Genomic DNA, 26,881 nt, shown 5'->3' with positions numbered 1-26,881 from the left:
TGTTATTGTACTGTTTGCTTCAAACAAAAATTGTCAATCGTTTAAACAACTTCTCGGGACTAGGAAATTTAGTGTTGTAATACTTTTTGCATCCACTGTATTGGCGTACATGTTATCTCAAAATCGCCACAATTAATTATCTCAAAGGGCCACCTATCTTCGAAGAAATAAATCGGGCGCGTCGCGAAGCGACCGGAAACGGTGCGCAACCGTTCCCGAGGAACGTGTAGGGATTAGGCGAGTCGGGGATCGGGGGAAATTCATTTTTCGCGTGAACAGGGTCGATTTGATGTATCAGTGGCGAAACGTCGATACTCGGTGAACTTCCTCCGGCGCTCGGTCCTCGTTGTATCGGCGATAAATCATCATTATCCTTTCGCGGGGCGCGCAGTGCCGTAACAAGCTCTAAGCTTGACGGAAGTTCGTCGCCGGCTGATAAATCGCGGGCAACCGTAAATCCCGCGCGCGTCGGAGACGGAATTATTGAATTGGGATCCGTTGTTCAAAATAATCGAGGCTTACGGTGGCAAACCCGGGGAAACCGATGCGGAACGTCGCTTAGTTTCGCATCCCCTTTTCCTGTGTTGGCCAAGCGTGCGCTCGCGCGCGCGCGCGCGAATCCCGACTCTCAAAGTTTCTAAACGCACACGTAGAGACTACGCTAGCGGAGCACTGGTCACTGCATGCCGGAAAATAAACAAGATTATCGAGAAAGCTAGGCAACTTGCTCCGCGTCCCCGTCCACCTGTCGAATATATACAGTTTCTACGGGACCACGGAACACGGACACGGAACCTTGCCACTGTGCGCGCGCGCGCGCTCGCGTCACTATGTGCGACATAGACACGCGACCACGCGACTGTAAACACCGGCTAGCGTGAGTACACATATTTGCATTTACGGTTAGCAGTGTGGGCACAACGACAGTCGCAAGAATTTAATCATGAGCCCCGTGTGCTTCTGATGTCTCGCGTATGTGTGCGCGTGTGCGTGGCCGTTCTTATTATTGACCCCTCGTGCTGCGATTTATTTTGCGGTGATTAAAACTTCTCTGTCGTCCGTATTAGGTCGTTGCATAGGAAATGTAAGCATCGTTGTAATTTTCTGTCAAGATGTAAACTAATGAAATCAGCTTTATTCGAAAGTAATGTTGACTATGTAAATAGAAAGGGCCGGTTCCCGTGGACATTTCAAGTAACTTTTTCCTTTGCGAAAATGTTCTCCACGGCCCCGTTGGGGAGTTATCAAAGAGAAACACGGACCAATCAGAGCGCGGCTACAGCGGACGCGTTCTTGCTCGGCCAATGGCAACGCTACGCTGGGAGCGACCTCGCGCCGAGCCGCGCTCTGATTGGTCCGCGTTTTTCATCAATAACTCCATAACGAAGCCATAATGATCTCGGGAAATAAAACCTGGGTCAAACGATCTATTTGCATTTACATTAATTTCCGAAACAAGAAATGTAGTTTCATATTTGTCTTTATTATGTTGTATTCCAGGAAAGTGAATTTTACTTAATTACTTAATTAGGAGGGCAATATCGAACTGAAGTTTATTAGATATTCTTTAATAACGTGGAACCGAGTTGTAAAGTTGAATATTTAGTAACAGAATCTCTCGGCAGGCCACTTAATTCTGTGCAGAATTAATATCGAGAAAGGCGATCTCTTAACTTTATGCTTCCTCTTCTTTTCTGTTGTTCGCCGCGAAATTATTTTCACTGAAACTTCTAAAGGTTCCTTTTGCTTTTCCAGCTGATTACTATGCGAGGAGTTATATTGATACTCCTTCCCACCGTAAATATTATCTGAAATTCAATTCACTTTATGAAAACCAGTAAACGTGCTGCGTTGAAAGAACCTGTTACCAAGGGGGAAATATTCACTCACTGTTTCGTAATAATACAGTCCATCGTGTCTACGGCTGCTCTAACATTCAATAAACGTTATTCATCAATTTTTCAATTAAAATCTGTTCAGAGCAACAGGCGTTTAATTTAAAAAATAGTAGTTTACTAGTAACAGTAATGCGGTAGTATTAAAGATATGTTTAATACTTCTTACTGAGGCTTGCTTTAGGAAATTAAGGGTTTAAGAGGTCTAGTTATAAACAATACTCGGACGAAATTATTGTGAGTTTTAGGAAATCTTAACAATTTTTTAATATTAGCCAAGACCCAAGCAGCAGTCTTCGTTTAATAATATTACTAGGTCGCAGGAAATATACAGGTACAGTACCTATTCGATATTTGTCCACAAAACGGGTCCACCCAGGGACAAGTATCGGCTAGAAGACGCTATTCTTGAATTCTCTTTGCTACAACGAGGAAAGTTCATTTATTAGTAAAATTTCTACATATATGTATATGTTGCTGATTGTTCGAAGTAGGAATTAAACAATTTCCCCTGCAGCGAGGTTTCCAACTACCGTGTTTTCAAAATAAATATCCGATTCCAGCACAGACAGTAGCACATCGGAACCGTACCAACAACTTTAAAGATAATACAGCGACCGAATATGTCAGTGCGAGTAGGAGCAACCTGGCGGTAAGCAGTTTGACGGGTCTCTCGGTAAACCCAGGGCGTTAATCACCTGTCTGGCATGACGGGCAAAGAATGCGGGGAACTCGGCCGTTGCGAATAATATTTATCAGCGTCCGGTAATATCGCGGCAACGAAGGGATTCCACGTAGGCGGTCGTCGTTACGGCGTTCACAGGGCGATCCTGTGCAACGGTTACCGAATGCCCGAATACCGCCGCAGCCGCGCAGGCACATATTTCCCGGCGCGTATACACGTCGGTCGGATTATCTCTATTTATCGTACGTGAAATCGCAAGCACCGCTTCAGGAAATACCGAAAGAGGATTACCAGTCACACGGCCGAATGCATCCGTGGCTTCATTAATTCAGGATGCACATCCTTCCGAAGCTGTAACGGCAGGCTTTCCAGCCACTAGCCAACGCGGCGGCGTGCATCCGATACAGAGGCATCCCTGCCGTGTGCATCCGAACGACCAAAAGTCGACGGGCAAACCACGGTCAGACGCGGATAGCAAATACACATTACTGTCTGTCGCGGTTTACCCGTTCTCTCCGGCTCTTGACGATATTCTGATCGAACTTTGCCCCCTACCTCTACAAAGTAGCCTTAGGCGTGTCAGCTCCCCGCAACATGCTCCGCTCAGTGTCGCCAGATTAAGACTTGTCTCTCACTCTACCCTTCCCCTTCCACCACGCCTTTCCCCCATACCTCGGCGGCGAGACCCCCACTCCTCCATCACGGCCCGTCACGTGACTATTAAGACTTGTCTCCCACTCTACCGTCCCCCTTCTACCACGCCATGCCCCCTATCTCGAGCGTCCCCACTCTTCCGTCACGGTCCGGTCACGTGAGTATTAAGACTCGTCCCCCCACTCTACCCTTCCCCTCTACGATTCCCCTATTCCTCGGCGGCGAGCATAGATTTTGAGTTATCCACAATGTTACTTTCCCACTCCGTCGCTTTTGATTTCGATCTTGCCCACATGTGTATTGAATTGGAAAATTTTCCTTTACCTTGAAAATATAATTGCTGTGTCCATAAACTCTGAGAATTGTAGAAGGCCGATCCTCTTAAAATGAATCGAACCTCGTGAGTGGAAGATAAAAGTCTAGGAAATTGTATCTTTCGGTTCGATCTTGAGCAACGTGGATGTGCTCGCGATGGTAACATCGTTACGGTTATCGTGAAGTTTCTAAGAAGATTGGAACAGATTATGAAAACACGGTCCCGGTAAAAGGGTATCGGATAACTTCGCCCGGCACGTTAATAAAAGAAACACGCAGCACACCTGAAGCAACGAGAGGTTATTACTCGTCGTCCGGTCGGTAGAGTAGAGCACTGACGTAACCGGACATCGTACGAACGAAGACAGCCGAGAAAAGATTTTTTTTCTTTTATTGCAACCGAATGGACTTTAGCCGAAGCACGTTGAATTGAAATTAGAGAATACTAGAGGGGAAACTCGAGCGGAGAGAAACGTGAATTTTGCAATAAAGTTACCCAGTTCTTAGTTTGCTGTAATCCTCTTAGCTGGAACTTAGCCGAATTGAAATTACGTTTTGACCGGCTACACGGAATCCTTTATTCCCGGAGTTTTTGTAACCCTTAACCTTCTTGATAATGGTCACCTAGCCTTTCGTTACCTTAGACATATAGCCAAGCACCTGTACAAAATTTTAACACACTTGAGTCATTTTTTATTTCATCAATTGTCCAAAATTTGACGTCACACACTTTACCCAATAATTCGGCTAGAAAATGGAAGCGGAATGACCCAATCGGACTTCTTGTGAGGCACATAGGGTATCTGTCACTTGATACGCCACTGTCGCGCGCCTTTATGACGTACGCAACGAACACCTCTGTCAGTCGGATTGCCTCATGTCAGGCGGACTTTTACTTGTTAATAACTAGAAAATGAAGCCAAAATCACAATTTTCTCACTCTTCAGTTTCGCCTTATATCGACACGGAGAACCGCCCCTTAAATTTTCTCCCGCCTGTAGTCCCACCTGGAGCCGTGACTCGCGCCACCGTTGCGCAACTGGCCCTATAGACAACAGGCGCCATAATCGATTCAGCTGTAACTAGATAGAGCCATAGATCAGATCGCCTCGGTTCAAACAGCTTCTATTAACCACATTCCCAGTGGAAGAAGACATTCATTACCGACGTCGGTTCATTTAACAAGAACGGTAAGTAGATTGCAGCGGAAGTGATTTTCAAGAAAGAAAACGGCCGAGGGGGAGTAGGCGGGGGGAATGAGATACCGGCGTTAGAGGAGAAGGGAAATGGCTTGCGATTAGGACGTAGGATGATGCATAAATTATGAAAAGAGCGAATCGCGCGGATTTTCGAAAGATGGCGCGGCGCGCCGTCGCCGCCATTACGTCGATTTTTCTTTTCCGCCGTGGGGGAGACTCTTTTCCAAGATGCATTATGGGCTTATTAGAGCCGGCGCGCCGCGCGGCGGACTAATCTTTCCCGGTGAAATTGTTAGTCGTCCACGGTGCGGCCTGTTCACGTGCCAAGCTCGTTTAATAAACTTTCCCGCACGCTTTTGCGGACGCCGCGCCGCAGTAATTTCTTTAAGGCGGCGCCCATTACCGCCGGCGCGACGGGACGAGTCGTTCTCCGACACCGTAATTATTCCGTGTCTAACGACGCCGCGCCGACGATACCAGAAACTCCGGGCAGAGATCAAAGCGGCGAGGACCGGGTGAAAGAATCGACCGGGCCGGCTCAAAGGAGACGGAGTCCATCGCGCGGAAACGCTCGCACGGTCGATAACGACGATCCCTACCGATTATCCGAATCTTTTGTCGCGAAGTCGCAAGAACCAAGAGGGGCGATCGTGTCGGACAAATCGTTCTCTGACGTCACGCGCGACGGAACCGTCGGAGACCATGGAGAGCTCCATCTGAGAAAACGCGGACTTTGTTTACAAATTGCCTCCGCTATCGCGGAAGCAAAAGGGCCGGGAGCTTCGGAAACGATAAATCCAAAAATAACGAGTAAAAGTTCTGAGCCGTGAAACGACGACATGATTAAGTCCCGGGTCTGAACTTCGCGTTTCGAACGTGACGCTCGGGTGGTAAAAAAAAAATTCCGTTCGGACGTTGTTACAGTTGTAATTCCATTCGGTTCGTTAGCGGAGGGCTCGGTTTTATATTTTCCTTTTTCGCCTGGAATCGCCCGTTCTAAAACAAGAGGAGATCTCGGGAACGCGGAACGCGCGCGCGGTACGATAATTCACGGTTCGCAGTGTAAACATTTTAATTTCCTCCCGCGGAGCCATCTGATCAAACTAATTAATCTAATTCGTGTGCACGAGAAAGGGGCACGGAGGAGGGCGCTCGATAAACGCTGGGACGCTGAGCAGTCCGGAGATAAATACACGCCAAATAGATTGGCCCGGGCGATTGTTATAACAGTTATTAAGACAGCGGCCGATAAGACAGTGCGCGCACGCGAGCACACACGCGGCCACGGAATTACAAATTAGTCGACACGGTAGATCGGCTCCCGGTTCATTTATCATCGCGCGTATTAAAGCGGGCCTGGCCCGGCCCGGCCCGGGGAAACGTCATGCAATTATTTCTTTGATTGAGAATCGAATTATTCAACCCGTGAGCCGCTGCATTAATCTTCCACGGATAAGTATTTTCGCATTTCCCACGGATCGTTGGGTACTTCGTCCGGAAACACTCGTTCGTGTAATCGCTGCCGATATCTCTTTCCCCCCGGAGCCTTTGTTCCCTTCTTCCCGGGGAGAATGTTCGTTTCATTCGTTACCGTCAGGTTTTGGACCGACGTACAGAGTGGGGCAATAACTTTGTCCATCTTGGGTAATGCGAAAAACTGATCTAAGTTGCGTGGCACAGAGGGGGAAATATTCTGATGTAAACACTCTTTACATGCGCGAAGGCGTTTCGGAGATTTCAAGGTCACCTTGATTTCAAGACCTATTTTTAGTATCATGAATCGATGGGGCATCGAATTCTGCGTAAACATGTATTGACCTTCACCTGTCCTACCTCTAATAGTTAACGAGATATTGTCGAAATAATTTTTCAAGGTGACCTTGAAGCCTCCGAAACCCCTTCGCGCATATAAAAAGTGTTTACATTACAATAGTTTCCCCTCTACACCATGCAACTTTTGTACATATCAGTTTTTCATATCGTCACAAGTAAATAAATATAAGGAAATATTTAAAGTGGACAAAATTATTGCCCCACCCTGTATAGTAAACATAATTAGTCTGTAATATTCGGACACTTTTGAAAAGACGATGAGTATCCTAAGATTGGAGAGAAGAAATTTTTTTAAAAAATTGTAGTACCCTTTCTGGATCTGAAATAAATTAAAATAGTACTTGTCGCGATTTTTTATTCCAGCATTTTTGGAAAATTCTCAGGAGCCATGATTACGTAAAGATCCGCAGGCTAGGATATACTAAGTAAGCTTCGAACATGTTAGCGCAGGTTATAATTAGAAATTTTTAGCGAAATTCGTGAGGCAGATTCTGCAAAGCCGCTTACATCGTAAGCATATCCACTATGATGTGGTTTCTGTGCGGGGAAAAAATGGGTTTTCTCTTGCCGCGGCTAAAAAACGGCTTCTCGTCGTCATCAATTTTGAAAAGTGTAACCTTTTTCCAAACAGAAAAAAAAATTGGCACTCGTTTGAACTGAAAAATGCGTTTCTATCCGAAAAAAATCCTCCGTTTTGATCGCACAAATAAATGATAACGTTGCGAACGCCGAAGACAAACATTTCGGTACACCGTGTAACTTTTATTTTATTTGACGATAGTGGAAACCGCTCTGTTAAATTTTAGTTGAAGTGGCCCATTAACGTTCCGGGGGTATCATTTCAACAAAAACGCGTGTAAAGTTTTACACGCCGTTACAGGCGCCGTTGGCTTCAACTTCGTTAATTTCATGAATTTCGGAATGAAATTTTCAGGCAACATAGTTTCAACTGGATTCTACTGAATTTTTGGCCCGCGTACACGTGACACGAGACTCGGTGATACTGTAATATTCATAGTCATGTCATAAAATTCCCATTCACCGCTTTCATTATTCTAAAATACTTAACTTTAATTATTAAATTCAATAATTTACTTAGCCAATAAAGATTAATTATTAGATGTACGGATTAAATAGTGACTCTCACTACTAATCAACCGTAAATTTAATTTAACGATAAATCATTCATCTGCAACATTCGGGGCTTGTCATGCGTAAACAATGTTATCTCACGTCTAACGGGAACAATATTTACAGAGTTAATTTTAATTCATCATCTGGCCAGCAAAAACACACACGAATGAACGTTAATTTAGCGATGATTTGCTATCTACTAATTTTAGACACCGTCTAGCATTACACTTTCTTCTCATGCAGATTTCGATACTCGAAAATTCACCACACAATAGAGCGTTTACTCGATGTGCAGCGAATTCTCGATATTTGTCACCAGCACGGGTTTTGCCAGGCGTCCGAGGAGGCCCCGCACAGGGTATACTCCGCGGCAGTGGGGACAATTCCGCGACATTTATCATCCAGGCCTTGGCGACATATACAATAGAGAAATCACTGTACACTATGCGTCCAGGAGCCATGTTATGTTTACACTCCCCGGCGTCCGAGCCCTCTCGGGCTTCGGGGGCTCCTCACAGGGTATACCCCGCGGTAGTGGGGTTAATGCCGCGACATTTATCATGCAGGCCTTGGCGACATATATAGCGAGGTGCATATATCGACCTATTGTTTCTTTGAGGAACGTATGGAATCATTCGTTACATTCGCACATCTTAACGGTGGAAATTCATTAAAATTTCTCGATGAAAAATTTCCTTTCCAGAGTTGAAGAGAAGGGTTTCAGGATTCGTATTCATCGCCCGAGAAGACAATATCCCGGCGTGGGACGTTGCACGAAGACGAACGGTGTTTCGGCTTATTGTGTTTTAAAGAAGCTTAATGCGCCGTTATTACGTTAATAAAAGGCGGTCGCCGGGTGTCTCGTTGGTTTCTCGCGCGGGCGGCCGTAGGTTCGGTTATTTGATAGAGAACCGTATTCCGTGTCTCATTCCGATGTTAATGACATATTAATGCTAACGATGCTCGTTAGGGGTCCCGCGCGCCGCCGTTGATATTTCCCTCTCTCCCTCCCCCCGTTGTTTTATTCTCCCGGCCAAGAGCCGAGGGGACAACTTCACCGTTTGGACAGCTCGGTAATTCATCGCGTCTTGGCAAATTGGGTCGAGTTAGTTCGCCGGAATGTTGAAAAGACATTCCGACGGGATTCGACCGCGGAAGGGAGGGAACCGCACAGAACGTTCATGATATTGCTCGTCCCACGAAATAGCCCCGCTCCGCCCCCTCCCCTACCCACCACCCTCGTCGACGTACCGCAGAACTTGGAACTATTACGTATAAAGTTGTCGTAAGTTTCCAAGATTTTCCACTTCCGTTCTCTCTTTATCTTCGATTCCCGATAACGGGGGCTCCTCTTGCCACGCGGCGAATCGCGACCCCCATTCTCTCTCTCTCTCTCTCTCTCTCTCACTCTCTCTCTCCCTCTCTCTTTTCCGTCCCTCCATCCGAAGACATAGACGAACGAGGAACTTCGTTGCCTTGCCGTCCCAGCAGATTATTATCCTGATTCTCGCTTATTTTCGATGTACGACTCCTGGTTATACGACTGTACCCCACAAACGGTACAGTCGTTTCAAAAAGTCTCTGTACAGGGTGTTCAAGTGGCGTTTTTAGTGTCGCGACCACTATAGCCTGATTCTGCACCTCTGACCCGGTGGAGATCTGTTGAAAAAAAGTGGACCGCACAATTGACCTTGACTCCATTCTCAAGGTCAAACTGGTTTTTTCATTGCATCCTATAGTACTCGCCGCGAGGAACTAAAGTCTCGAAGGAACTATAGGTCCCGAGTCGACCGTTCTCTTGAAAAACAATTTTAATGTTTCGCGAAGTATTTTATTAGACATTTTTCTAGATATTTGGTGAAACTGTTAGGGCACAGGTACGCGATATTTCGAATTATGACAATACAACAACGCGTAAACCCGCCCTCCGTCCCGGCGACAAAATATCACGAGCAGAAATTACTGTGGCGCGAGGTGGGGGAGGGGGCGGCGGAATATTTCATTCGTCGACGGTGATTTCAAGCCGTAGAATTCTTCTAGAAACAAGTTGACGGCGAACGAATGACGGCTCATAAATCAAACCGGGCTGGAGGGAACTTACGTTTCGCAACCGGGCGCGGTAATTTACAATCGCCGCGGCTTATTCCGCCGTTTGATTTCCGATTCCGAGGAATTTTTCTGCGGGATGCGAGCAAAAAAACCGCGATCGATCCCGCGAGAGCGGCCATTAAGCAACCCTTTAAGCGAGAAATTGCGCAAACAGAAATCGAAAATAAAAATTGCAATCAACAGAAATTTCACTTATTGCTATTTTTGCGATTGGCCTAGAAATTGTTTGCCGTCGGAAAAAGCATGGTTTTCAAATTGACCCTCCTGTGCACTTTAGCATTTCTATTAAAAATTCAGAGCTTTTAGGATGCTATGGTTAATTTACGAATAAAATTCATAAAATAAAATGTTACATAATATTTTAAAATAAAATTCGGTGCGCACCTTAATTGGGCTTCTTACAACGAAACGTTCTTTCTAAATTTTCTGGGAAAACACGGTCGCCGGCGCTGCGCTATGCCCGCTCTGCCGCAGAGAATGTTCGTGTCCGAAGCGTATTTAAAATGTTCGCGGAATCTGATAAAGCCGAGTCAATAACTGAGTGGCGCGCGCGGTTAGCCCGCAACGCATTATCAAGGAGAACAGTTGAAAGCTCGCCGCGCGCGCGCTGGAACGGTCGCGAACACTCTTATCAATTCATTTATTTTTAACCGAATGCTATTGACCGCCTCTTTCGACGGAAAACTAAATTGCCGGCATTTAACCCCCGCGTTTACCGTCTTTTGTTCTCCCACGGCCCGGAGAAGAACCGAGACCCAAAAAACAAATTTATTTAATAAATTTATTAAATTTATTGCTTCGCGAGCGCAGCCGAATTAACATTATCGAATCTTTATCGTGCTTGTCCAGCGTTACCAGAAAGCAAAGGGAACAAACGTCTGTTTCGTTACAATGTTGCAGTTTACAGTGATTTCTCTGTATATGTCGCCGAGGCCTCGATGATAAACGTCGCGGAATTATCCCCACCACCGCGGGACACTACTCGACAGGGGCTACGAAGCTCGAGAGGCCTCGGACGCCGAGGAGTGTCACCTGGACGATACAAGTCGCTGGCAAGACCCGCGTTGTTGACATATATCGAGTAGTCACTGTATATGCGTTCCTAATTGTAAATCAACTTGTAACAGTATCTCCGCGTGTAATTATGGAAATTGTAGGAGCGCGTTCGCGCATTATAAATTCGCGCGAAATCTCAAGAAATCCGTTCGCGCAATTTTTATAAGAAATTACAGACCAGTCACTTCGGCCGCGTGGTAGTTTTAGCATTAATCTCCTGAGTGCAGTTCGTGAGCATGAATGCGCATAGCTCGAGTTAGGTGCAGCATGCCATCTGTCATCCGCCGTACGTATTGTTTCCTCTTTTATTTAAACGCTAAGCGAAGGAAGTCTGCTCCATTTTCGAGTTATTCGCGTAACCCATCAAGAAGCAATTTAACTATAAACAATTAATTGTAATATCTTTGACTATAAAAAGGGCTGCTATCTAATCACGTGTATTTGCAACGAGTCGCAACTAAATCGTTAATGTTAGAGCATACTTATCGAATTTAAAATCTAATCTAATTGAAACATTGAAGCTGCCTCGTTTCTTGCACCAGATTTGTTCACCGAGTTTTCTGAGATACTGCAAAATGTTTGATCTCCTAATGTGACGTTATCAGTGAAACTGAATTTTGTAAATTTGAATTGCACAGCAAACATGGTTCAAGCATTAGCCTGAGATCTTTTATACGGCTATAATAGAGGGGAGCATGTCGTTTAAACGGATTGCTATCTATTGCGACATTACTGCACCTACTATGGGAGTTAATTCCCTTTCATAGCAATTGAGAGATCAAGGTTTTTAAAAAATATACAAAAAGTGAACCTCCATAATACTGCTACTCTTTCAACTATTTTTTTTGTTTACTATACTCTATTCTTCTAACAAGCCAATACGTCCTAAAACATATAACAATTTATAATTCCTCCAATTGTTTTAATCTGTGCATTTCTTTGAACGACACCTACTCATTTTTATAATTGACGCATAAAATTTTAGTTATAACTTTAACAAGTTGCCTGTCACACACATATACAGGTGATGGGATTATTTGTCCAGACAAAAAAATTCCTGTGCTAATGTATTCAGTGTATCGAATAGGGTCTGCAGAATGCAAAAAGATTGAAGGAATACTGGGCATTGTAGAATTTAATTAAAAAAAATTTTTTTTAATTATTTTTTAAGTTTCTAATTTTTTATTTTTTATCTCAATTTCTATTTAGAAAATAACATTCGGCGTTCGCCGATAAAACGATCAGCTGACGTAAGGGGATTTTACGTAAGATCGCCTAGGCGGCGTAAAGCCGTCGGACCAATACACCAGACGTCTTCACACATCGCGGCCGATAAGATATCTACTGGGGGATGTTTGACGATCATTGCATGATGTTTCGCACGGCGTTACGCGTTCGGTTCTCGTGCCGAGCCGTCTAATTGAAACCGTAACGTCTTGATGCGCATATTCAAGGATAATTCTGGATAATCAGCGCCGCGAAAATTTTTAATTCTGGATTCGGATTGCTGCTACGTCATGCAACGTGGCATGACAGCCCGGCTCGAAACCGCGCGTCATCAGCTTCTCATTTCTCAAGCCTTAACGTGCTGTAACGTTTACTATCACTCGACTGTGAATTTTGTACATTCATGCCGAAAACCACTGTTCAAAATACGAGCAACAAACATTTCAGAATTCTCCAATATTGTCCTTCCTGTTTATTAATTAATTCTCTCTCCGACCTCCTTTCTCCAATTTATTAATTATATCTTTCTCTGACCTCCTTTCTCTAATTTATTAATTATATCTTTCTCCTTCTCTAATTTATTAAGTATATTTTTGATCCCAGTTACAAAAATCCACCTTTTTTTTCAAGAACAAAATTTCGAAAATGACATGTACCACAATCGTATCAATACAATTTTTTTCTAATTTTATTATATAAAGGACAATAAATCTGTAAGAATTATTATAGTCATTACAGCGAGCTGAATTTTTATTTTCTGTTTCTCCAAAGAATTGTGAATTTCGTTGACGACGAAATTGTGTAGAAAGATTGAAAATTGTTTCATGTCGAAAAGCCTCCGAATAAAGCTTTCGGCGATGAAAAATATTTGACTAGGGTTTTCCCCGATATGATTATTCTCCGTCCGTTCATTTCACGTCCATTTGAATGTTTTCCTAATTCAGATATTTGTCTTCGAAGCGCGAACTTCTAGAAACTGGATTTTCCGTTGAACTTTTTCCCGGCAATTTAATTGCACGATTCGTTAGAAACTTCACGTCATTCGTTTCACCTCCGAATTGCAGTTTAATTTCAGTTTTAACAGTGTCGACGATCACGCTGAACTGTAGGGGAGCGCTGCGATAGTGATATTTATAGGATATTCTGACTTTATTAAATTTCTCGTGTACGGGATGTTCTATTACCGCTTCGCGTACCTCGGATCGTTCTAATTTGAATCCCCGTAATTCCCTTACCTTAAAACTTTTTCCTCTTTTACTTTTATTCCGCTATTCCATAAGGGAGGAAACTTTTCCCCTTTCTTTGAATATAAATCACTATTCCTTCTCTTTGTTCGATGCATACGATTTATCGAAAAGTTTCGGTGGTTTCACGCCTCCGAAACAGAAATATTAGATCTACATTTTAACATTTTAATTTTACATCCGTAACCGCCAGTAAAATGATCATTTTCGTACGGAACAAATTTTTAACGGAATAATTCGACAAAATAGTTAAGGAGAATGAATTAAATAAAAATGTAATTTCTTTTTCAAGAATTTTCCCAGCATTTCGTGAAATCTGAAAATGAATAGAAGAAATTTAAATCGGTAGAAATATTTAAAAAAATTAGAGGATGCCGATATGTAATTTTCAATTTTTTTAAATTGTTAGAACGAGAAGAATCGCCCGAGTGGCAGCCGTGTTTTGCAATTGGTATTTTCGCACAGAGATCCGCAACGTGCCAATAACAAAATGGGCGAAATTTATTATGTGGATAGGAGAGATTTGCGTGGAGTTTCGAGAGTGACTTTAGATTTAGAAAGATTAATGCGCGACGGGGAGCCGCGAAATCCCTACGATTCAATATCGGGTACAAGAAAATCGGTAATACTCACGCACTCCGCCAATATGTCTTCGCGGGGAACGAAACCTTAGCCAGGATAAGTCAGGATTAATGGGCGGCGGGCACAGAGAATCGAATTCCCTCGGGAAGGAAGTCGGTTGCGTCCCTGCAAGACCAGCGGAGCTGAGAATGCAATAGGATCCCTCTCTTGGACAACGCTTTTTCCTTTCATTCGATCGAATGTCTCTGACGCGAATCGGCTTTCGCATCACGTTGACAGCGGAGCTCGCGTGGACCGCCTAACAATGCCAAAAGCTGGTCGTCTAGATAAATAAAAATGCTCTTGCGCTCGGTCTACCTAGGCCCCGCAACAATAGGAAATTAATGACGAACCGAACCGCATACTGATTCGAGCGGCCGGATTTTTCCCTCCGAGCTGCCATCGGGCTCCTAAACCCATCAAGTCCCAAGTAATGAAATCGCACGATTTTCACATAAATGCATCCATTACCAATTTATTTATATAAATTTTCCAGAAATTGTCAATATCTGAACTAGAAAAGTCTTGATCTAAGCGCAAGCCTCGGGTCTGTACTGTGACATATATCGTGTAGGACTTCTATTTTGTCAGCGTCAAGTAAACCCACCGAATACCACATTATATCGTGTGTAGAGTCATTTTAATTTAATAACTTGGGAAGAAATGAAACAATAAAAAACATTGCAAAATGTTGCACTAACGCGAAGTTGGGCCTTGAATATTTAAGAAAAGTGGTGAAATTTATTAAAAAAAAAAAAAATCAGTAGCCAGTGGGACCAGCAGTATAGCTCCAGCGCCGCCCATAAGGCCAAGCCTAATTAAAGCGGCGGCGACAGTTAGCAGGGCTGGTGGTATGCTAGCCGGCAATTAGAGATTACACGCGACAGTGTTCCCTCCATGCATAAACAAGTCTAAATCAATAATGCCGGCACGGGATTAAGTTTGCATGATTTCTTTCCCCCGTTGCACACTTTACTCTGCACACTATAGCGCCGCTCTACAACCCTTCGGGGATGCGTGTCCTGTTGACGGCCCATTAAGCAATTTTACAGAAATTGTTACTGTTCAAACGAAACTTTCCAACGGTGTAAAAATAATAAATAGTCGAGTTAGGCTGATCCGAGGATAATGTCTTTAGAAAATTATATGCAGACTGCGGACGTTTTGCAGAATAAAAGTTTCACAAAAGAGGTCTCACGGGGTATACCCCGTGGCGGTGGGGATAATTACACGACGTTTATCACCCAGGCCTTGGCGACATATACGGAGAAATCACTAGCCAGGGGTATATATCGGCCAGGAGATCCCATTTTTTAACGTGGAAAAGAATAGCGAAACTCTAGAGGCGACCGAGGTCTCACGGGGTATGCCTCGTGGCGGTGGGGATAATTCCGCGACGTTTATCACCCAGGCCTTGGCGACATATATAAAGACTGTACTTGTCGTTATCTTCTATCGAAAGAAAACGACAGATCTGTAAATGGATATCAATTTCCATCCGCATGGCTGACCAATGTCGATCATGGTTGCCGATACAGACGTCCCGGCGTCTCGTGTATCGGCAAAGTTCCGTGAAACAAGTAAAGGCAGCTCGTCCGAGGAACGGCACACGGTGCACCGGTTGTATTTCATCGAGTAGAAGCCGTTCACGGAGGCAAACGACTCCATTCGGGGGGAAACAAAGGAGGGTAGAATGATCGAAATGGAACAGAGACGGACACCGAGGAAGAAAAAGGGATGGCGACGCGACCCGACTGTCCCGAACCTCGTTGCTCGCACGTGCTCGTCCGGCACGAATCGCCCGGGATGAAACTGGAAAAATTAGTTTCGGAAGTAATTCTCCAGCGAGAATATTCCGCGCCTCGTTCGGGCTGACGAAAAAAATCTTCCCTCGTATACGAATTCGCATAGAAAAAAAAATTGTCATTCCTCCGCGACGGCGAAGGACGAATAACGTCGACGACGGGGCGACGGAAAAATCGAACCTTCGCACAAGGAAAATACTACTTTTTTATTTAAAAATGTTTATTCATTTGGACCACGTTTAAATCAATGTAAGCGAGATTGATGAAGAGCAGGGTCCCAATTTCTCATTTTTAAAGCATAATGAATATCCAAAAAGAGATATCCAATTTTTTCCATTAAAATCAGTTCAGATCGGTTATATGTCTTATATGTTATATGTCAGTTATATGTGTGTAATTGGTGCCCCCGCGGTAATCGGATCCCCCACCCCGGTGTTTCCAGAGCGCAGTTATCAAATGAAATTCCAGCGCAGTGATTTAACAATCACTCCAATTAGCTAAACAATAAGTGTTCACCACTTCCACCCCGATCCCCTGCAAATCCCGCGCAACAAAAGTCAAACGCAACACGAGATCCATCCGCTGAATTGAAGAGCGCACGCGAGCATTCCGTGCGAGTGAATTCCGCGAAGCTGTTTTGGAAAAAGTGGCGAATCGGGCTCGGAAAATATTTTTAATTTTTCCACCGTGTTTACAGGTTCGAGGCGCGGGGATTCTGTGCGGGACGTCTGCCGCGGATAGCGTAACGGGACGCGAGCCCTCAAATTTTCAAACTTCTCGACCCAGATGCTGGTGATACGCCATTGGTTGGCTCCTTGAGCCGTAGCCAGCGCATTGGAAACGACGTGGCCACGGAACGGCCGGCATTTTTCTAAGACGGTCGCTGGCAGATTTCGAGAATTTATCTGCACTCGAGGTTTTGCATTGCCACTCGTGCGAGGTCCGGAGTGGGGGGCGCGGAGGGGAAGGGTTGGAGGGGTTGGAGGGGCGTTAAGTGCATCCCGCCCGGGTTTTGGGCGAGATACAAAATCGATTTGTGATGCGTGCCGTCTATGAGTTCGGTTATTCCACGGTCGGATATGACCGCGATCACGAGCCAATACCGCGGTTACTTAACATAACCGCATTGGGTTATACTAGGCTACACCTGATGCGTTATGTATATTCGAAACGGTCCTGCGAACGCTATCGGGGGCCATAAATTTCCGGCGGAATTGAATTTGATGCTCGATTTTCGTAGACAACGCGCTAATATTTTCGGAGGAGTGCCCCCCGTGACAATACTACAAGTCGCTACACTGTTCTCTCGATATATGTCAACAGGACGAGTCTTGCCAGCGACAAGTATCGTTCAGGAGATACTATTATTCTTTGATCCACGTGATCCTTTGATCCTACCACGCGGTAGTGGGGAGAGTTCTGCGACTTTCATCAGCCAGGTATTTGCGACATATATCGAGAAAAGACTGTATATCAAACCGTACTGATTCACGTTATGAGAAAAAATTCTTATTCTTTATAGTTTACTGGAGGTTGAATCGACACCGATTTTGACTTTCCTTATAATTTTTTCAGTCAGAACCCCCGTGTAACAATTTGACAAATTTTCGGAACTCGTTCAAGCCCCGGTTCGAATTGTTCACAATTAGAGAGTAGATGGAACTATTTACGTGGCCATATTGTGGACCTAACAATGTGGTAATACTCGGCAAATTTTTATATTGGCTCCGACCGTAAATGTTACGGAATGACTCGAATTGAAGAAATATTCAGGTTTCGTTTTTTACAAAATCGGAACAGTTGGATTGAAAATTCTGGCAATAAATTTATAGTGTAAAAACATTGGCGAGAGAAACGGCAACAAATTGAGGAAATGTTTAGGTTTCATTTTTCATTTCGACCCGAGAAAAAACTGTTTATTTTTTTATAAAAATGTGTACAGGGGATTTGAATACTACTTTTTTTAGACAGCAGTGTACTATCACTTAAAACGGATTGATCAACTCGAAACTTGCTCGGAGCCGGTTCAAATCAGATAAAAGTGGGAATTCAGCGTATCGGGAATTTAAGAATTCCAATTTCTTAAAGTTCCGCATGCGAAGTGGGATGAAATTCGAACCGATCCAAACCGGATGAAGTTTGAAATTCTCGTATCTCTGCTTTCTATTTCCCCTAGCGTCTCGCTTCTATTCTTTCATGTTTTTCCTGTCTATTCGACGTTCTGTTATATTTCACGTTGTTGGTTTTCGTTGGGAAATTTTCTATATATCGGGTTTCCACTTTTAACCATTTTGAACCCGCTTTATCGGACTTCATTGATCGAAAGAACCGTTTTTGTTTTCACTTTTTGATCAGTTATTTACACTGCCGCAGCTCCCTGGTTATTTTCATGCTGTGACAGTTTTTATTTATAAACTTGCTATTCTGGGAGATCGCTGTCCAAACGATTTATAGCTTTAAACGTATAAATTTTTGTGAATTCTCATAAAAATTACATGAATTTGGGAAGCTCGCTTTTGGTAAAAATAAATGGCTTTAAAGACGGGTCAAAAATTGGCTCAGTTTAGGTACCTTTTTCGCATCAAACATAATTTTTTTAACAAATATTTTTTAATAGGACCGTAATATTAAATTATATCATCCTTTTGGGAGAATTCATAATGTACTATGAGAAGATTGAATTTTGTTTCACAGATTTAGTATGATTTATTTGGACTGTTAATTTGTGTCACAAAATCATCAGAGCGGAATACAAATTACGCAAATTATGCGAATTCGTAATTCAACGGACGAGCATATTCGTCAGGAATTTTTTCATATTACGAATGCGAGGAGAAATGAAAATTTGTCCGCGTAATCGGCCAGAATGACGAGTTCCCGTGAGTTATGCATATTCCGCGGTGATCACTCGTCGGTGATGACTTTCTTTCAGAGGAAATTAGCCGTAAACTTATTACCCGTATAAAATTTCCGCGGTTCTAGGCCGGCACCGCCCCGATGTTCACCGGCGTCGTAACTAAGTTTATTCCGCAAAGTACACTCCAGTAATTACAACCGAGTTCGAGTATTTGATTTCGAGATCATGTTTACCCGATCACCCATTAAAACTTCCTAAGTGTAGAAATCCGATCCGTTTCATCCCTCCGGTCGAACCCTCAAAATGAAAAAATTTCAAATTACAGTCTCGCGCACTTCAAACGTACATATATATTTTTTCACCTGAAGTTTCGCGTCGTGGTAACACGCCTAATAGCCTCACCGAGCCGTCCACAATTTCGCAGCAACGTTTCGTAACGAAACGTCGAAGTCCAACATGAATTTTCGAATGAAAAAACGCACGGTTCCCCCGCTCTTTCAATCAATCCGATTTGATGCAAAGTAATGTCATCTGTAATTCGACCGGAATTTCTGAAATGAAAAACTTCCGGCCTCAAATGTTATTCAGAAGGTTTATTTAATCGCGCGTGTTTTTACGATTTTCAGCGAAACGGTCACAGATTTATCACGAATCTAGTGTTGGAATATTTCTTGGGCTCGGTGTATACCTCATTCGTCATACGAGTAAACCGGATATCCCCGAGTGTATCGTGAATTCGGGTGGGCGCGGAGTTCGCTGGTAATCGGATTTGCGTGTTGCGCCGAAGAATACTTGTCGGCGAATCGAAAGTATCTTAACGCCGGTCTCCCGGCTAATCTTTCGAACGGCGGTGGGAGCGGATTCGGTGTTTGCTCGGGGAAAAAAGGTACCGGGTAAACCGTGTCCGCGCTCATTCATATGTATGCGACCCAGTTTCTCGCGGGTGGGCCGCAGCTCGCTCAAAATTCGAGCCCGTAGACGGCCGGTCAATTTTTCGACCCCGGGGCCGCGGGGAAATTTTAATGAAGCCGTGTAGGATCGGTCGCGAACGTTCCCGGGAAATTGACTCGAGTAATTACACGCGCTCGCGCTCCTGCTCGCGTTCGCAGCTGATCGACAACGGCTCGAAGGCTGCCGCCGCCGCCGCCGCCGCCGCCGCTCGACCGTTCCCAAGCTTTACTCGACCTGGCAATTAACGAGAACGTAAAACGAACGGCGAAACAACGCGATGATCAACACGCGGAAACGCGATTCGAACCTCGCCCAGCGCGGTCGATTCTGCCCTGTTTGAACGGAAGCAAGGCGGATACGTAATTTCCGCGAGCAGAGCTGTTCAGCCCTCCCGCGAGATCGTTCGGCAACTGTGATTCCATTCCCGACTTATGGGACTCGGCGAGAATCCTACTGGTTCCTATTGGTCCTCTGAAAATTCCCCGAAACTACCTGGTACTCCACAATTATATATCACCGCCACTATAGCCTGGTTCTGCTCCCCTAAAATCGACCGAAAAATGCTTTGACCTTGACGCTTTTCTCAAGGTCAAACGTCTTTTTTCATCGCATCCTACAGTACTCACCCTGACGAACAAAAGTCTCGAAGGAACCACGGATCTCAAGTCAACGGTTCTCTCAGAAAACGACTTTGAGGTCTCCTAAACTATTTTATTCCATATATCTACAGGGACATATATACATTCCAAGACGGTACACACGTGGCGAGGGTGATTCTTCAATAAAATAATTTTTGATAAAATCCTGATAAATTGATTAGAGCAAATTGTTTTCCTACTTTACCGACGCGGTCAGCAAATAAAACCTAGAATCTGATCCCTTGGTCCACCAATGTGTCGGAAACGATAAAACCGCTCCACTTATGTTCGAGTTCGCGCGGCGTAGATTGCGGGCGGCAGATAAATCGGCGCAGATTTGATAAGCATAAGGAATGCAGCGAATCTTACAACCGAGCGAACCATTTTACGCGTCCCGGTAACTACGAATTGTGGAACGGCCCCGTGAATAATCCGGACAATCTAATCTCTCTCGCCGCCGTGTGACGGGCGAAAAAAATCTCATAAAACACGGTTTCCTGAGTTATGATCATCGAACCATCTCCCTGGATCCTCGTACACATATCTAACTTTTCATGCATAAATTTGTCCCGAAAAAATAACTTACAAGGATTAGAATAACACGCGAGCTGCTTTCCCGTGGATTTATTGTTACGCCCGCGAACCACATTCCTCCGGTGAAAAATTGCCGCGAATATCACGTGTACCTGCGCGATTTGCAGAATAATTTTCATTCCTTCTGTTCGTCCGCGTGACAAATTTTCGTTCATCACCCACTCTCAAAGCGTCGCAAACTTTTTCGAAACTGTGCAACACCTTTTCGGAAAGCGTGCCCTCTGTTCCTCGTTTAAACCTGTCGCGCAAGATGGCGGGAAATTGTTCGGTTTTATATTAACAATTACTCTGACCGTGGAGCTTTATGCGAAATAAAAACTTTCTGTATCGGTGGCAAAAGACGGAAGCCTGATAGAAGGGGTGGTAGGGAAATTTTTACAATTAATTTAAATATTTCAGTTAGAGAAAATTTATGCCAGTTTAATAATATACAATAATTGAGTCCAGGTATATTCTATTATTTTTTTTTTTAACGAAATTATTACAATTTTTTTAATTTGAAAAAATATCTCGAGAACGGGAGATTTGGTGTTCGAATATTTTTTGGATCCGCTGTAATGATAGTGTCCGGCAGTAAGGGCGTTGCTTAAGTGTAATTTTAGTGCATCGAGCACCTGTGTTGCATGCCGGGAGGATACTCGAGGGTTAAGCACATTACCGCTGTCACTCAGGCGGCAACGTCCCCGGAAGAAAGTTCGATAGCGCGCTGTCGATGAAAATCCGGAACGGCCGGAGCTTAAAAGCACCGCCGTTGATAAACAGTAGGAAATTAAAATAATTGCTGTCTGTGCACTCGCACCTAAAAGGATAAACGGGGGAAAATTAATATCGATGAAAGCAACGGCTGGGGGCTCCGGCAAAAAGCATGGACCTCCATCATGGAGATGGGCTCACGTGTAAACGTTTTTCCCCCTCCCCTCGCCCCGCGGCGAATGCAGGAAAATATCGAGTGTCAATATTTTACCAGCACAATGGATCGTCACCTGTCTGTAGCAAACTGCAGGGGATGCATCGGAAGTGCACTTGGCTACCGCCTGCCTCTCCACAATGTCATTGAACAAAGTGCACCAGTCTTCGGTGTATATATATATATATATACATATACATATACATATACCTATAGCATTTATTCCCAGAGAATCCTTCGTAATTACAAGTCAGATTATTTCACTCAAATGAATCGACGCGGACTGGGAGTTAATTAGCGAAGAAACGTGGAGGAGTCTTCGAGGAAAATTGCTGTTTATGACAATCGTTGGGTACGGTAAATAAATCAAAAGAATTTAGTAACATTCGACTTTTGGGCTTTCATCTCCTGCAGGTAGGAAGAGATCTCCTCAAGGTCAAATATTTTTTTTTTTTGGCACCCTACAGTAGTGATCGCGAAGAGCAAGAGTCTGAAAGGATCAATAGGTTCAAGTCATCCGAGGCAACGGAAAACAAGTTTGACCTTGAGATTCAAAGTTAAGGTCAATTTTGTGGGCCATTTCCTTTTTTTAGCAGATCTCCACCTATATAATTTTGGAACACCCTGTACGTATAATGAACTGGTATGTTAGTATGATCTGTATGTTTTGTAAACATTTCCGTTGGTTTGTAGTGAAAACTTCCGGGCCGGAGAAAATTATATGGGGCTTCTATTGTGTTTAATTATTCCACTCACCGTTTTGTTCCCCAAGTTCTTCACGCGACAGGGCAAAAACGTGGTCTTGCCCACGAGGGCGGTCACGTTATTCGAAGTTGATAGATCGAAGTACGGGCCAGACCGTATACTACTGTCATCTAAACTGTTGCCGCTTTTGCCGCTGCCCCCGTGAAGCATGCTGTAGCAGTGCGCCCCTGGAAAACAAAGAAACAACTATGCATTAGCTTACGTCATTCTCCGATATTTTTAAAGATATTTATCTTACTCGAGATGTGCAATTTCGAAGAGTTCATGGCACGTGTTGACCTAAGTTTGCTCTCGAGGGTGGGACCGACTAGCGGGCACAAAGTTGAGAATCATTTTCGATCTTACTTTCCAATAAATGTCACTTCCACTCTCGAGGGTGAAACTTGTCAAAGTTTACATCTAAGTGGATACAGACGAGAGACAAACTTGTGAAAGTTACTCTCCGATGGATACACAATATTAATCTATAATTATATTTAGGGGTAAGATACTCAGGTGATTAATATTAACAATCTTTTATGGTCTTGAATTATAAAATTACTGCAAGCTGTATTTTTAACACCTTTACTATAACAGTTCAAACATTGCAAGGTATACGATTTTCTTTTGTCGCACAGTGTGCAGTGGTTTCTCTATTGTATATGTCGCCAAGGCCTGGATGATAAATGTCCATGGATTTATCCCCACTACCGCGGGGTATACCCTGTGAGGGGCCGCCGAGGACGCCGAGGAGTGTAAACATAAGACGGCTCGGGCATGTCCCCTGGACGATACACGTCGCTGACAAGAAACGTGTTGGTGACATATATCGAGAATTCGCTTATACCCAATATTCTGCGAACAATTTTGGTGGATTTTTGAGCGTGCCGTTGGCAGCTGCGTCGTCCAGGAACGGACGCGTGGGCGCATAAGGGCGAAGTTGCATGCGGCGAAACAGCGCAGTTTTTCTCGGGGCGCAGGTTGCGCATTCGATTAAAATGTCAGTCAAGGAGTCTTGCCGGCTCGCAGTTCAGGTGATAAATGACCGTGTTTTTATCTGTATACAGCGCAGGCCGGCTACCAAGTGAACTTCCCAGGCGAATCTGTTCAAGCAGCTCTCTATGCCGGGAACGGACAAAGCCCTTTGATCGCAACAATCGCCGGCATCGTCTATTGTTCCACGGACAGAGACCGTCGCGACGTATACTCGATTCGACTGGCTCGTTTATCTAACGAGTTCACTGATGAATTTCTTAATGTCCGCCGATAGGAAGATAAATTGGATTGATAGCGCGTCACCATTGCACAATTCCAGCCGGGGGAACGGCGGACTTTTAGAATGCACTCGACGCCCCACCATCGGGAGAATTATGATCGTTCCTTTAATACCGTGCTGGACCAAATTATAAGACGCTGGACTTGAAGCTGGACAAAATCGTAAATCTTGGGTTTTTGACAAAAGAAGTATGGAAAGGTTTCTAAAATTTAAGTAACTCTCATAAGCTAAAATATTTCCAGGTTAAACTTCACTTTGGAAACCCAGACATTTTCTACTTTTTAATATATGATCCTCTAGATCTTGACGAGAAAATGCGAAAAATCGAAGCTCTAAGGCGAGGAATTCACCGGTTCAAAGGTTACGGGTGTTTAAAGTTGAGCGATCGCACTTTGTACTGGGACAAGCTGTCATCCAACAGGTGTTCACAATTTCTGGGTTGCCAAAGGTTTAATGAAACGTTTGAACAATGGAAATTTACCTGCAGCGTTCCAGTTTTGTTGTTATTGGGTCTGATGCGTTTATAACAGAAACGAGTAAATGAGATTTAAAACAGCGCGGAGATAAAAGGCACCGGGAACGTCGACATATTGTCCTCGATTGATCAAAGTTATTGGAGAGAAAAAAAAAGGAATTTCTATTCGACTCCTGTTTCTTGCTACTGATCACGCTCCATTGATCTCTTTATGACGGTGTCGCTAGTAAAAGGGAAGAATAGCGAGAAACGGGAGAAAAAGAAGGAACCGGGAAGAATTGTGCCGCTAATGAAAGGATCACAGTATGGCGGCCACTTCTCTTTATAAACACGTTACGCTCCCGGGTGACCCGTCTGTAGGAAGCGAATATTATGCAAGTAAACGGTTCAAATGTTTTTATTCTCCCACCCTTTTTATTCAATTTTTCACCGTCGCTTTAATATTCCGCGTTGTTAGCAAGCACATACCATTATTTACTTAGGTACCTTCATGATTTTTAAGTATCGTAAGTACGTAACGGTGCCCCCTTTAATAATAACGCGTTTTAAATGGAACCATGTATTTTTTAACGAACCAATCGATACAGCTCGTTGTTCCCAACAAATATACTCCGGCCCCTCGCAAGGAAAAATCATTAGTTGCAAAAACATTTTCATTTGACTGTTGCCAAGCAACCGTCTCTCTCCTGGACAACATGCGTGCGCAATATCATTAGCAACACCATTAAAATTAATATACCCCCACAAAATTGAGCGTTCGTGCAGCAGTTACTGAAATTTGAAAATTAAACAAAATTAAATTTAATAAAATTAAACAAAATTTATTAAAGAAACATTGTTAAAAGAGTTACTTCGAATGATATCAGGAATCCCTTTCCAGGAAGTACAGTGGTAGTGGTAGCAGGGATAATTCCGCGACGTTTATCATCCAGGCCTTGGCGACATATATAGAGAAACGTCTGTACAACATTTTTGGGACGCCCTGTATCTAATTAAAATAATAGAATACCATTTTTAATTCTCATTAATTGCTCATTTTATTCATAAATATTTTCGGAGGTGATTGCTCGCTAATCACCATGTCAAGCAACTTGGTAGTCCTTCTACCTCAATTGGAATTTCCAGCTGAATCAGTACGGACCACAATCATCTGCAACGTTGCCCACAAATGTGTTGTTCATAGTCCGGCCCACTCGAACCTGCTTTCAATTCTAATTCTGTTAATTATAGTTCCAGACGGATTAAACACGCTTAGAAAGTTTCGCCGGTGTGTTTGACACTTTTGTCCGAACTTTCCCGCCAATATCTCGACGGGCCGCTCCGGCGTGCAGCATTCAAACAAGTTTTCGGACGTAGAATTTCTATTATCACCGCCTCATTTCCAACAACGGAAATCCCGAGCCGAAACCGATACACAATTTCCTCCGTTCCTCTCTGTCATCAATTTTCTCGCGCGACGTTTCATCCCGAAACGTCGGGGAAAGATTCCCGGTTAAAACGGGCCGCAAGCGTTCACGGGACCGGCGTCTGACTGTACACACTTTCGGCTAACTTCACGGCGAAAACTTCGCGGCGAACAAGCATGAAACGCAACCGGCCGAAACTCCGACGGAAAAAGAAGTAACGCCGATTCAGCCGGTGCCGCGAACAATTACCGAACTTGTTTATTATTTTAGCGCGCGCGTCCCGGAACCGTGCTACTCGCCGCCGCGGAGCAGCCGAGACAATATGGCGGAGCTTCCGGTTTCAAAGCTGCTAATGATTAATAGACCGCGAAGCTCCGTGCGAAATAAAAATTAATTGCTTAAAACATTTCAAGAGACTCAGCTCACTGTAATGAAACTAAATTTGTTCTTACTATTTTAATAACTTATAGATACAGGATAATCACTGATATAGGAATCAAGTAAAAGTGAAATTAAGTTTTATCACATTATTTGTCGAAGTAAAAGTAAGAATGTGTTATAAATAGTTCGGTATCTCCGGCGATTTTTTATTGTCTTAGTTCGAATAAACTATGCCCGGTGCGTATTTACCGAGTCGCATTATCTGCATATTTGATGGACGTTAATTCATTTATCAATTAAAGCCAGACAAACTCTGCACAGGTGATGTTTTTGTATTGATTTATGAGAAGATACGAACACGTTGGAAACTGGAGCATGGGGAAGTCAATAAACAGTCACCAAAAACATACACCCAACTCGTTAATAATGTTATCATAATAATGATAGTAATCATAATAAATTTTATGAACTGTAATGCGTTGACCTCGATACTCGACCCGTGTTTACCGCCTGACTGGTTCCAGGGGGGAGGGGATAACATCCGAACAGTTACGGTAGAGGACGTTTCGACAGTTACGGAGAGCGTACCGTGGCCGACAACAATCGCAGTCGGCGCGGCATGTATCCGATCGCGGCGCGTCTCCGAAGCGGAAGCAGAAGCGGCCGCGCGCAATATCCACTCGTCACGGCGCGTAACTTGCAATATTTCCTTGCACCGGGGTAAATTGGAGATATTGCATTCCGCGAGGCGTAACTTCCGCCGGCGCGGGATCGTACTTTCATTACACATCCGCGGAGGTCGGCCCGGTGATCCGGCCGAATGATTTTTACTGCCTTCGTTTAACGATCGCACCCCGTTCCCAGAAATTATTGTT

The 26,881-nt window shown here is 44.0% G+C and overlaps 1 protein-coding gene across 1 annotated transcript in view; it reads right to left on the bottom strand.

The window, feature by feature from the left end:
- LOC143360774 (zwei Ig domain protein zig-8) overlaps positions 1-26,881 on the bottom strand; it is a 446,034-nt gene that overhangs the window by 147,518 nt on the left and 271,635 nt on the right. Inside the window, exon 3 of the mRNA XM_076799902.1 lies at positions 22,481-22,656. Within this exon, the coding sequence (XP_076656017.1) occupies positions 22,481-22,656 (176 nt within the window). The remainder of the gene's footprint in view (positions 1-22,480; positions 22,657-26,881) is intronic.

The sequence above is a fragment of the Halictus rubicundus genome, chromosome 14 (genome assembly GCF_050948215.1).
Source record: "Halictus rubicundus isolate RS-2024b chromosome 14, iyHalRubi1_principal, whole genome shotgun sequence".
NCBI classification, from domain to species: domain Eukaryota; kingdom Metazoa; phylum Arthropoda; class Insecta; order Hymenoptera; family Halictidae; genus Halictus; species Halictus rubicundus.
Note: the sequence above shows the minus strand (reverse complement) of the source record. Positions and strands in the feature narration are given on the sequence as shown.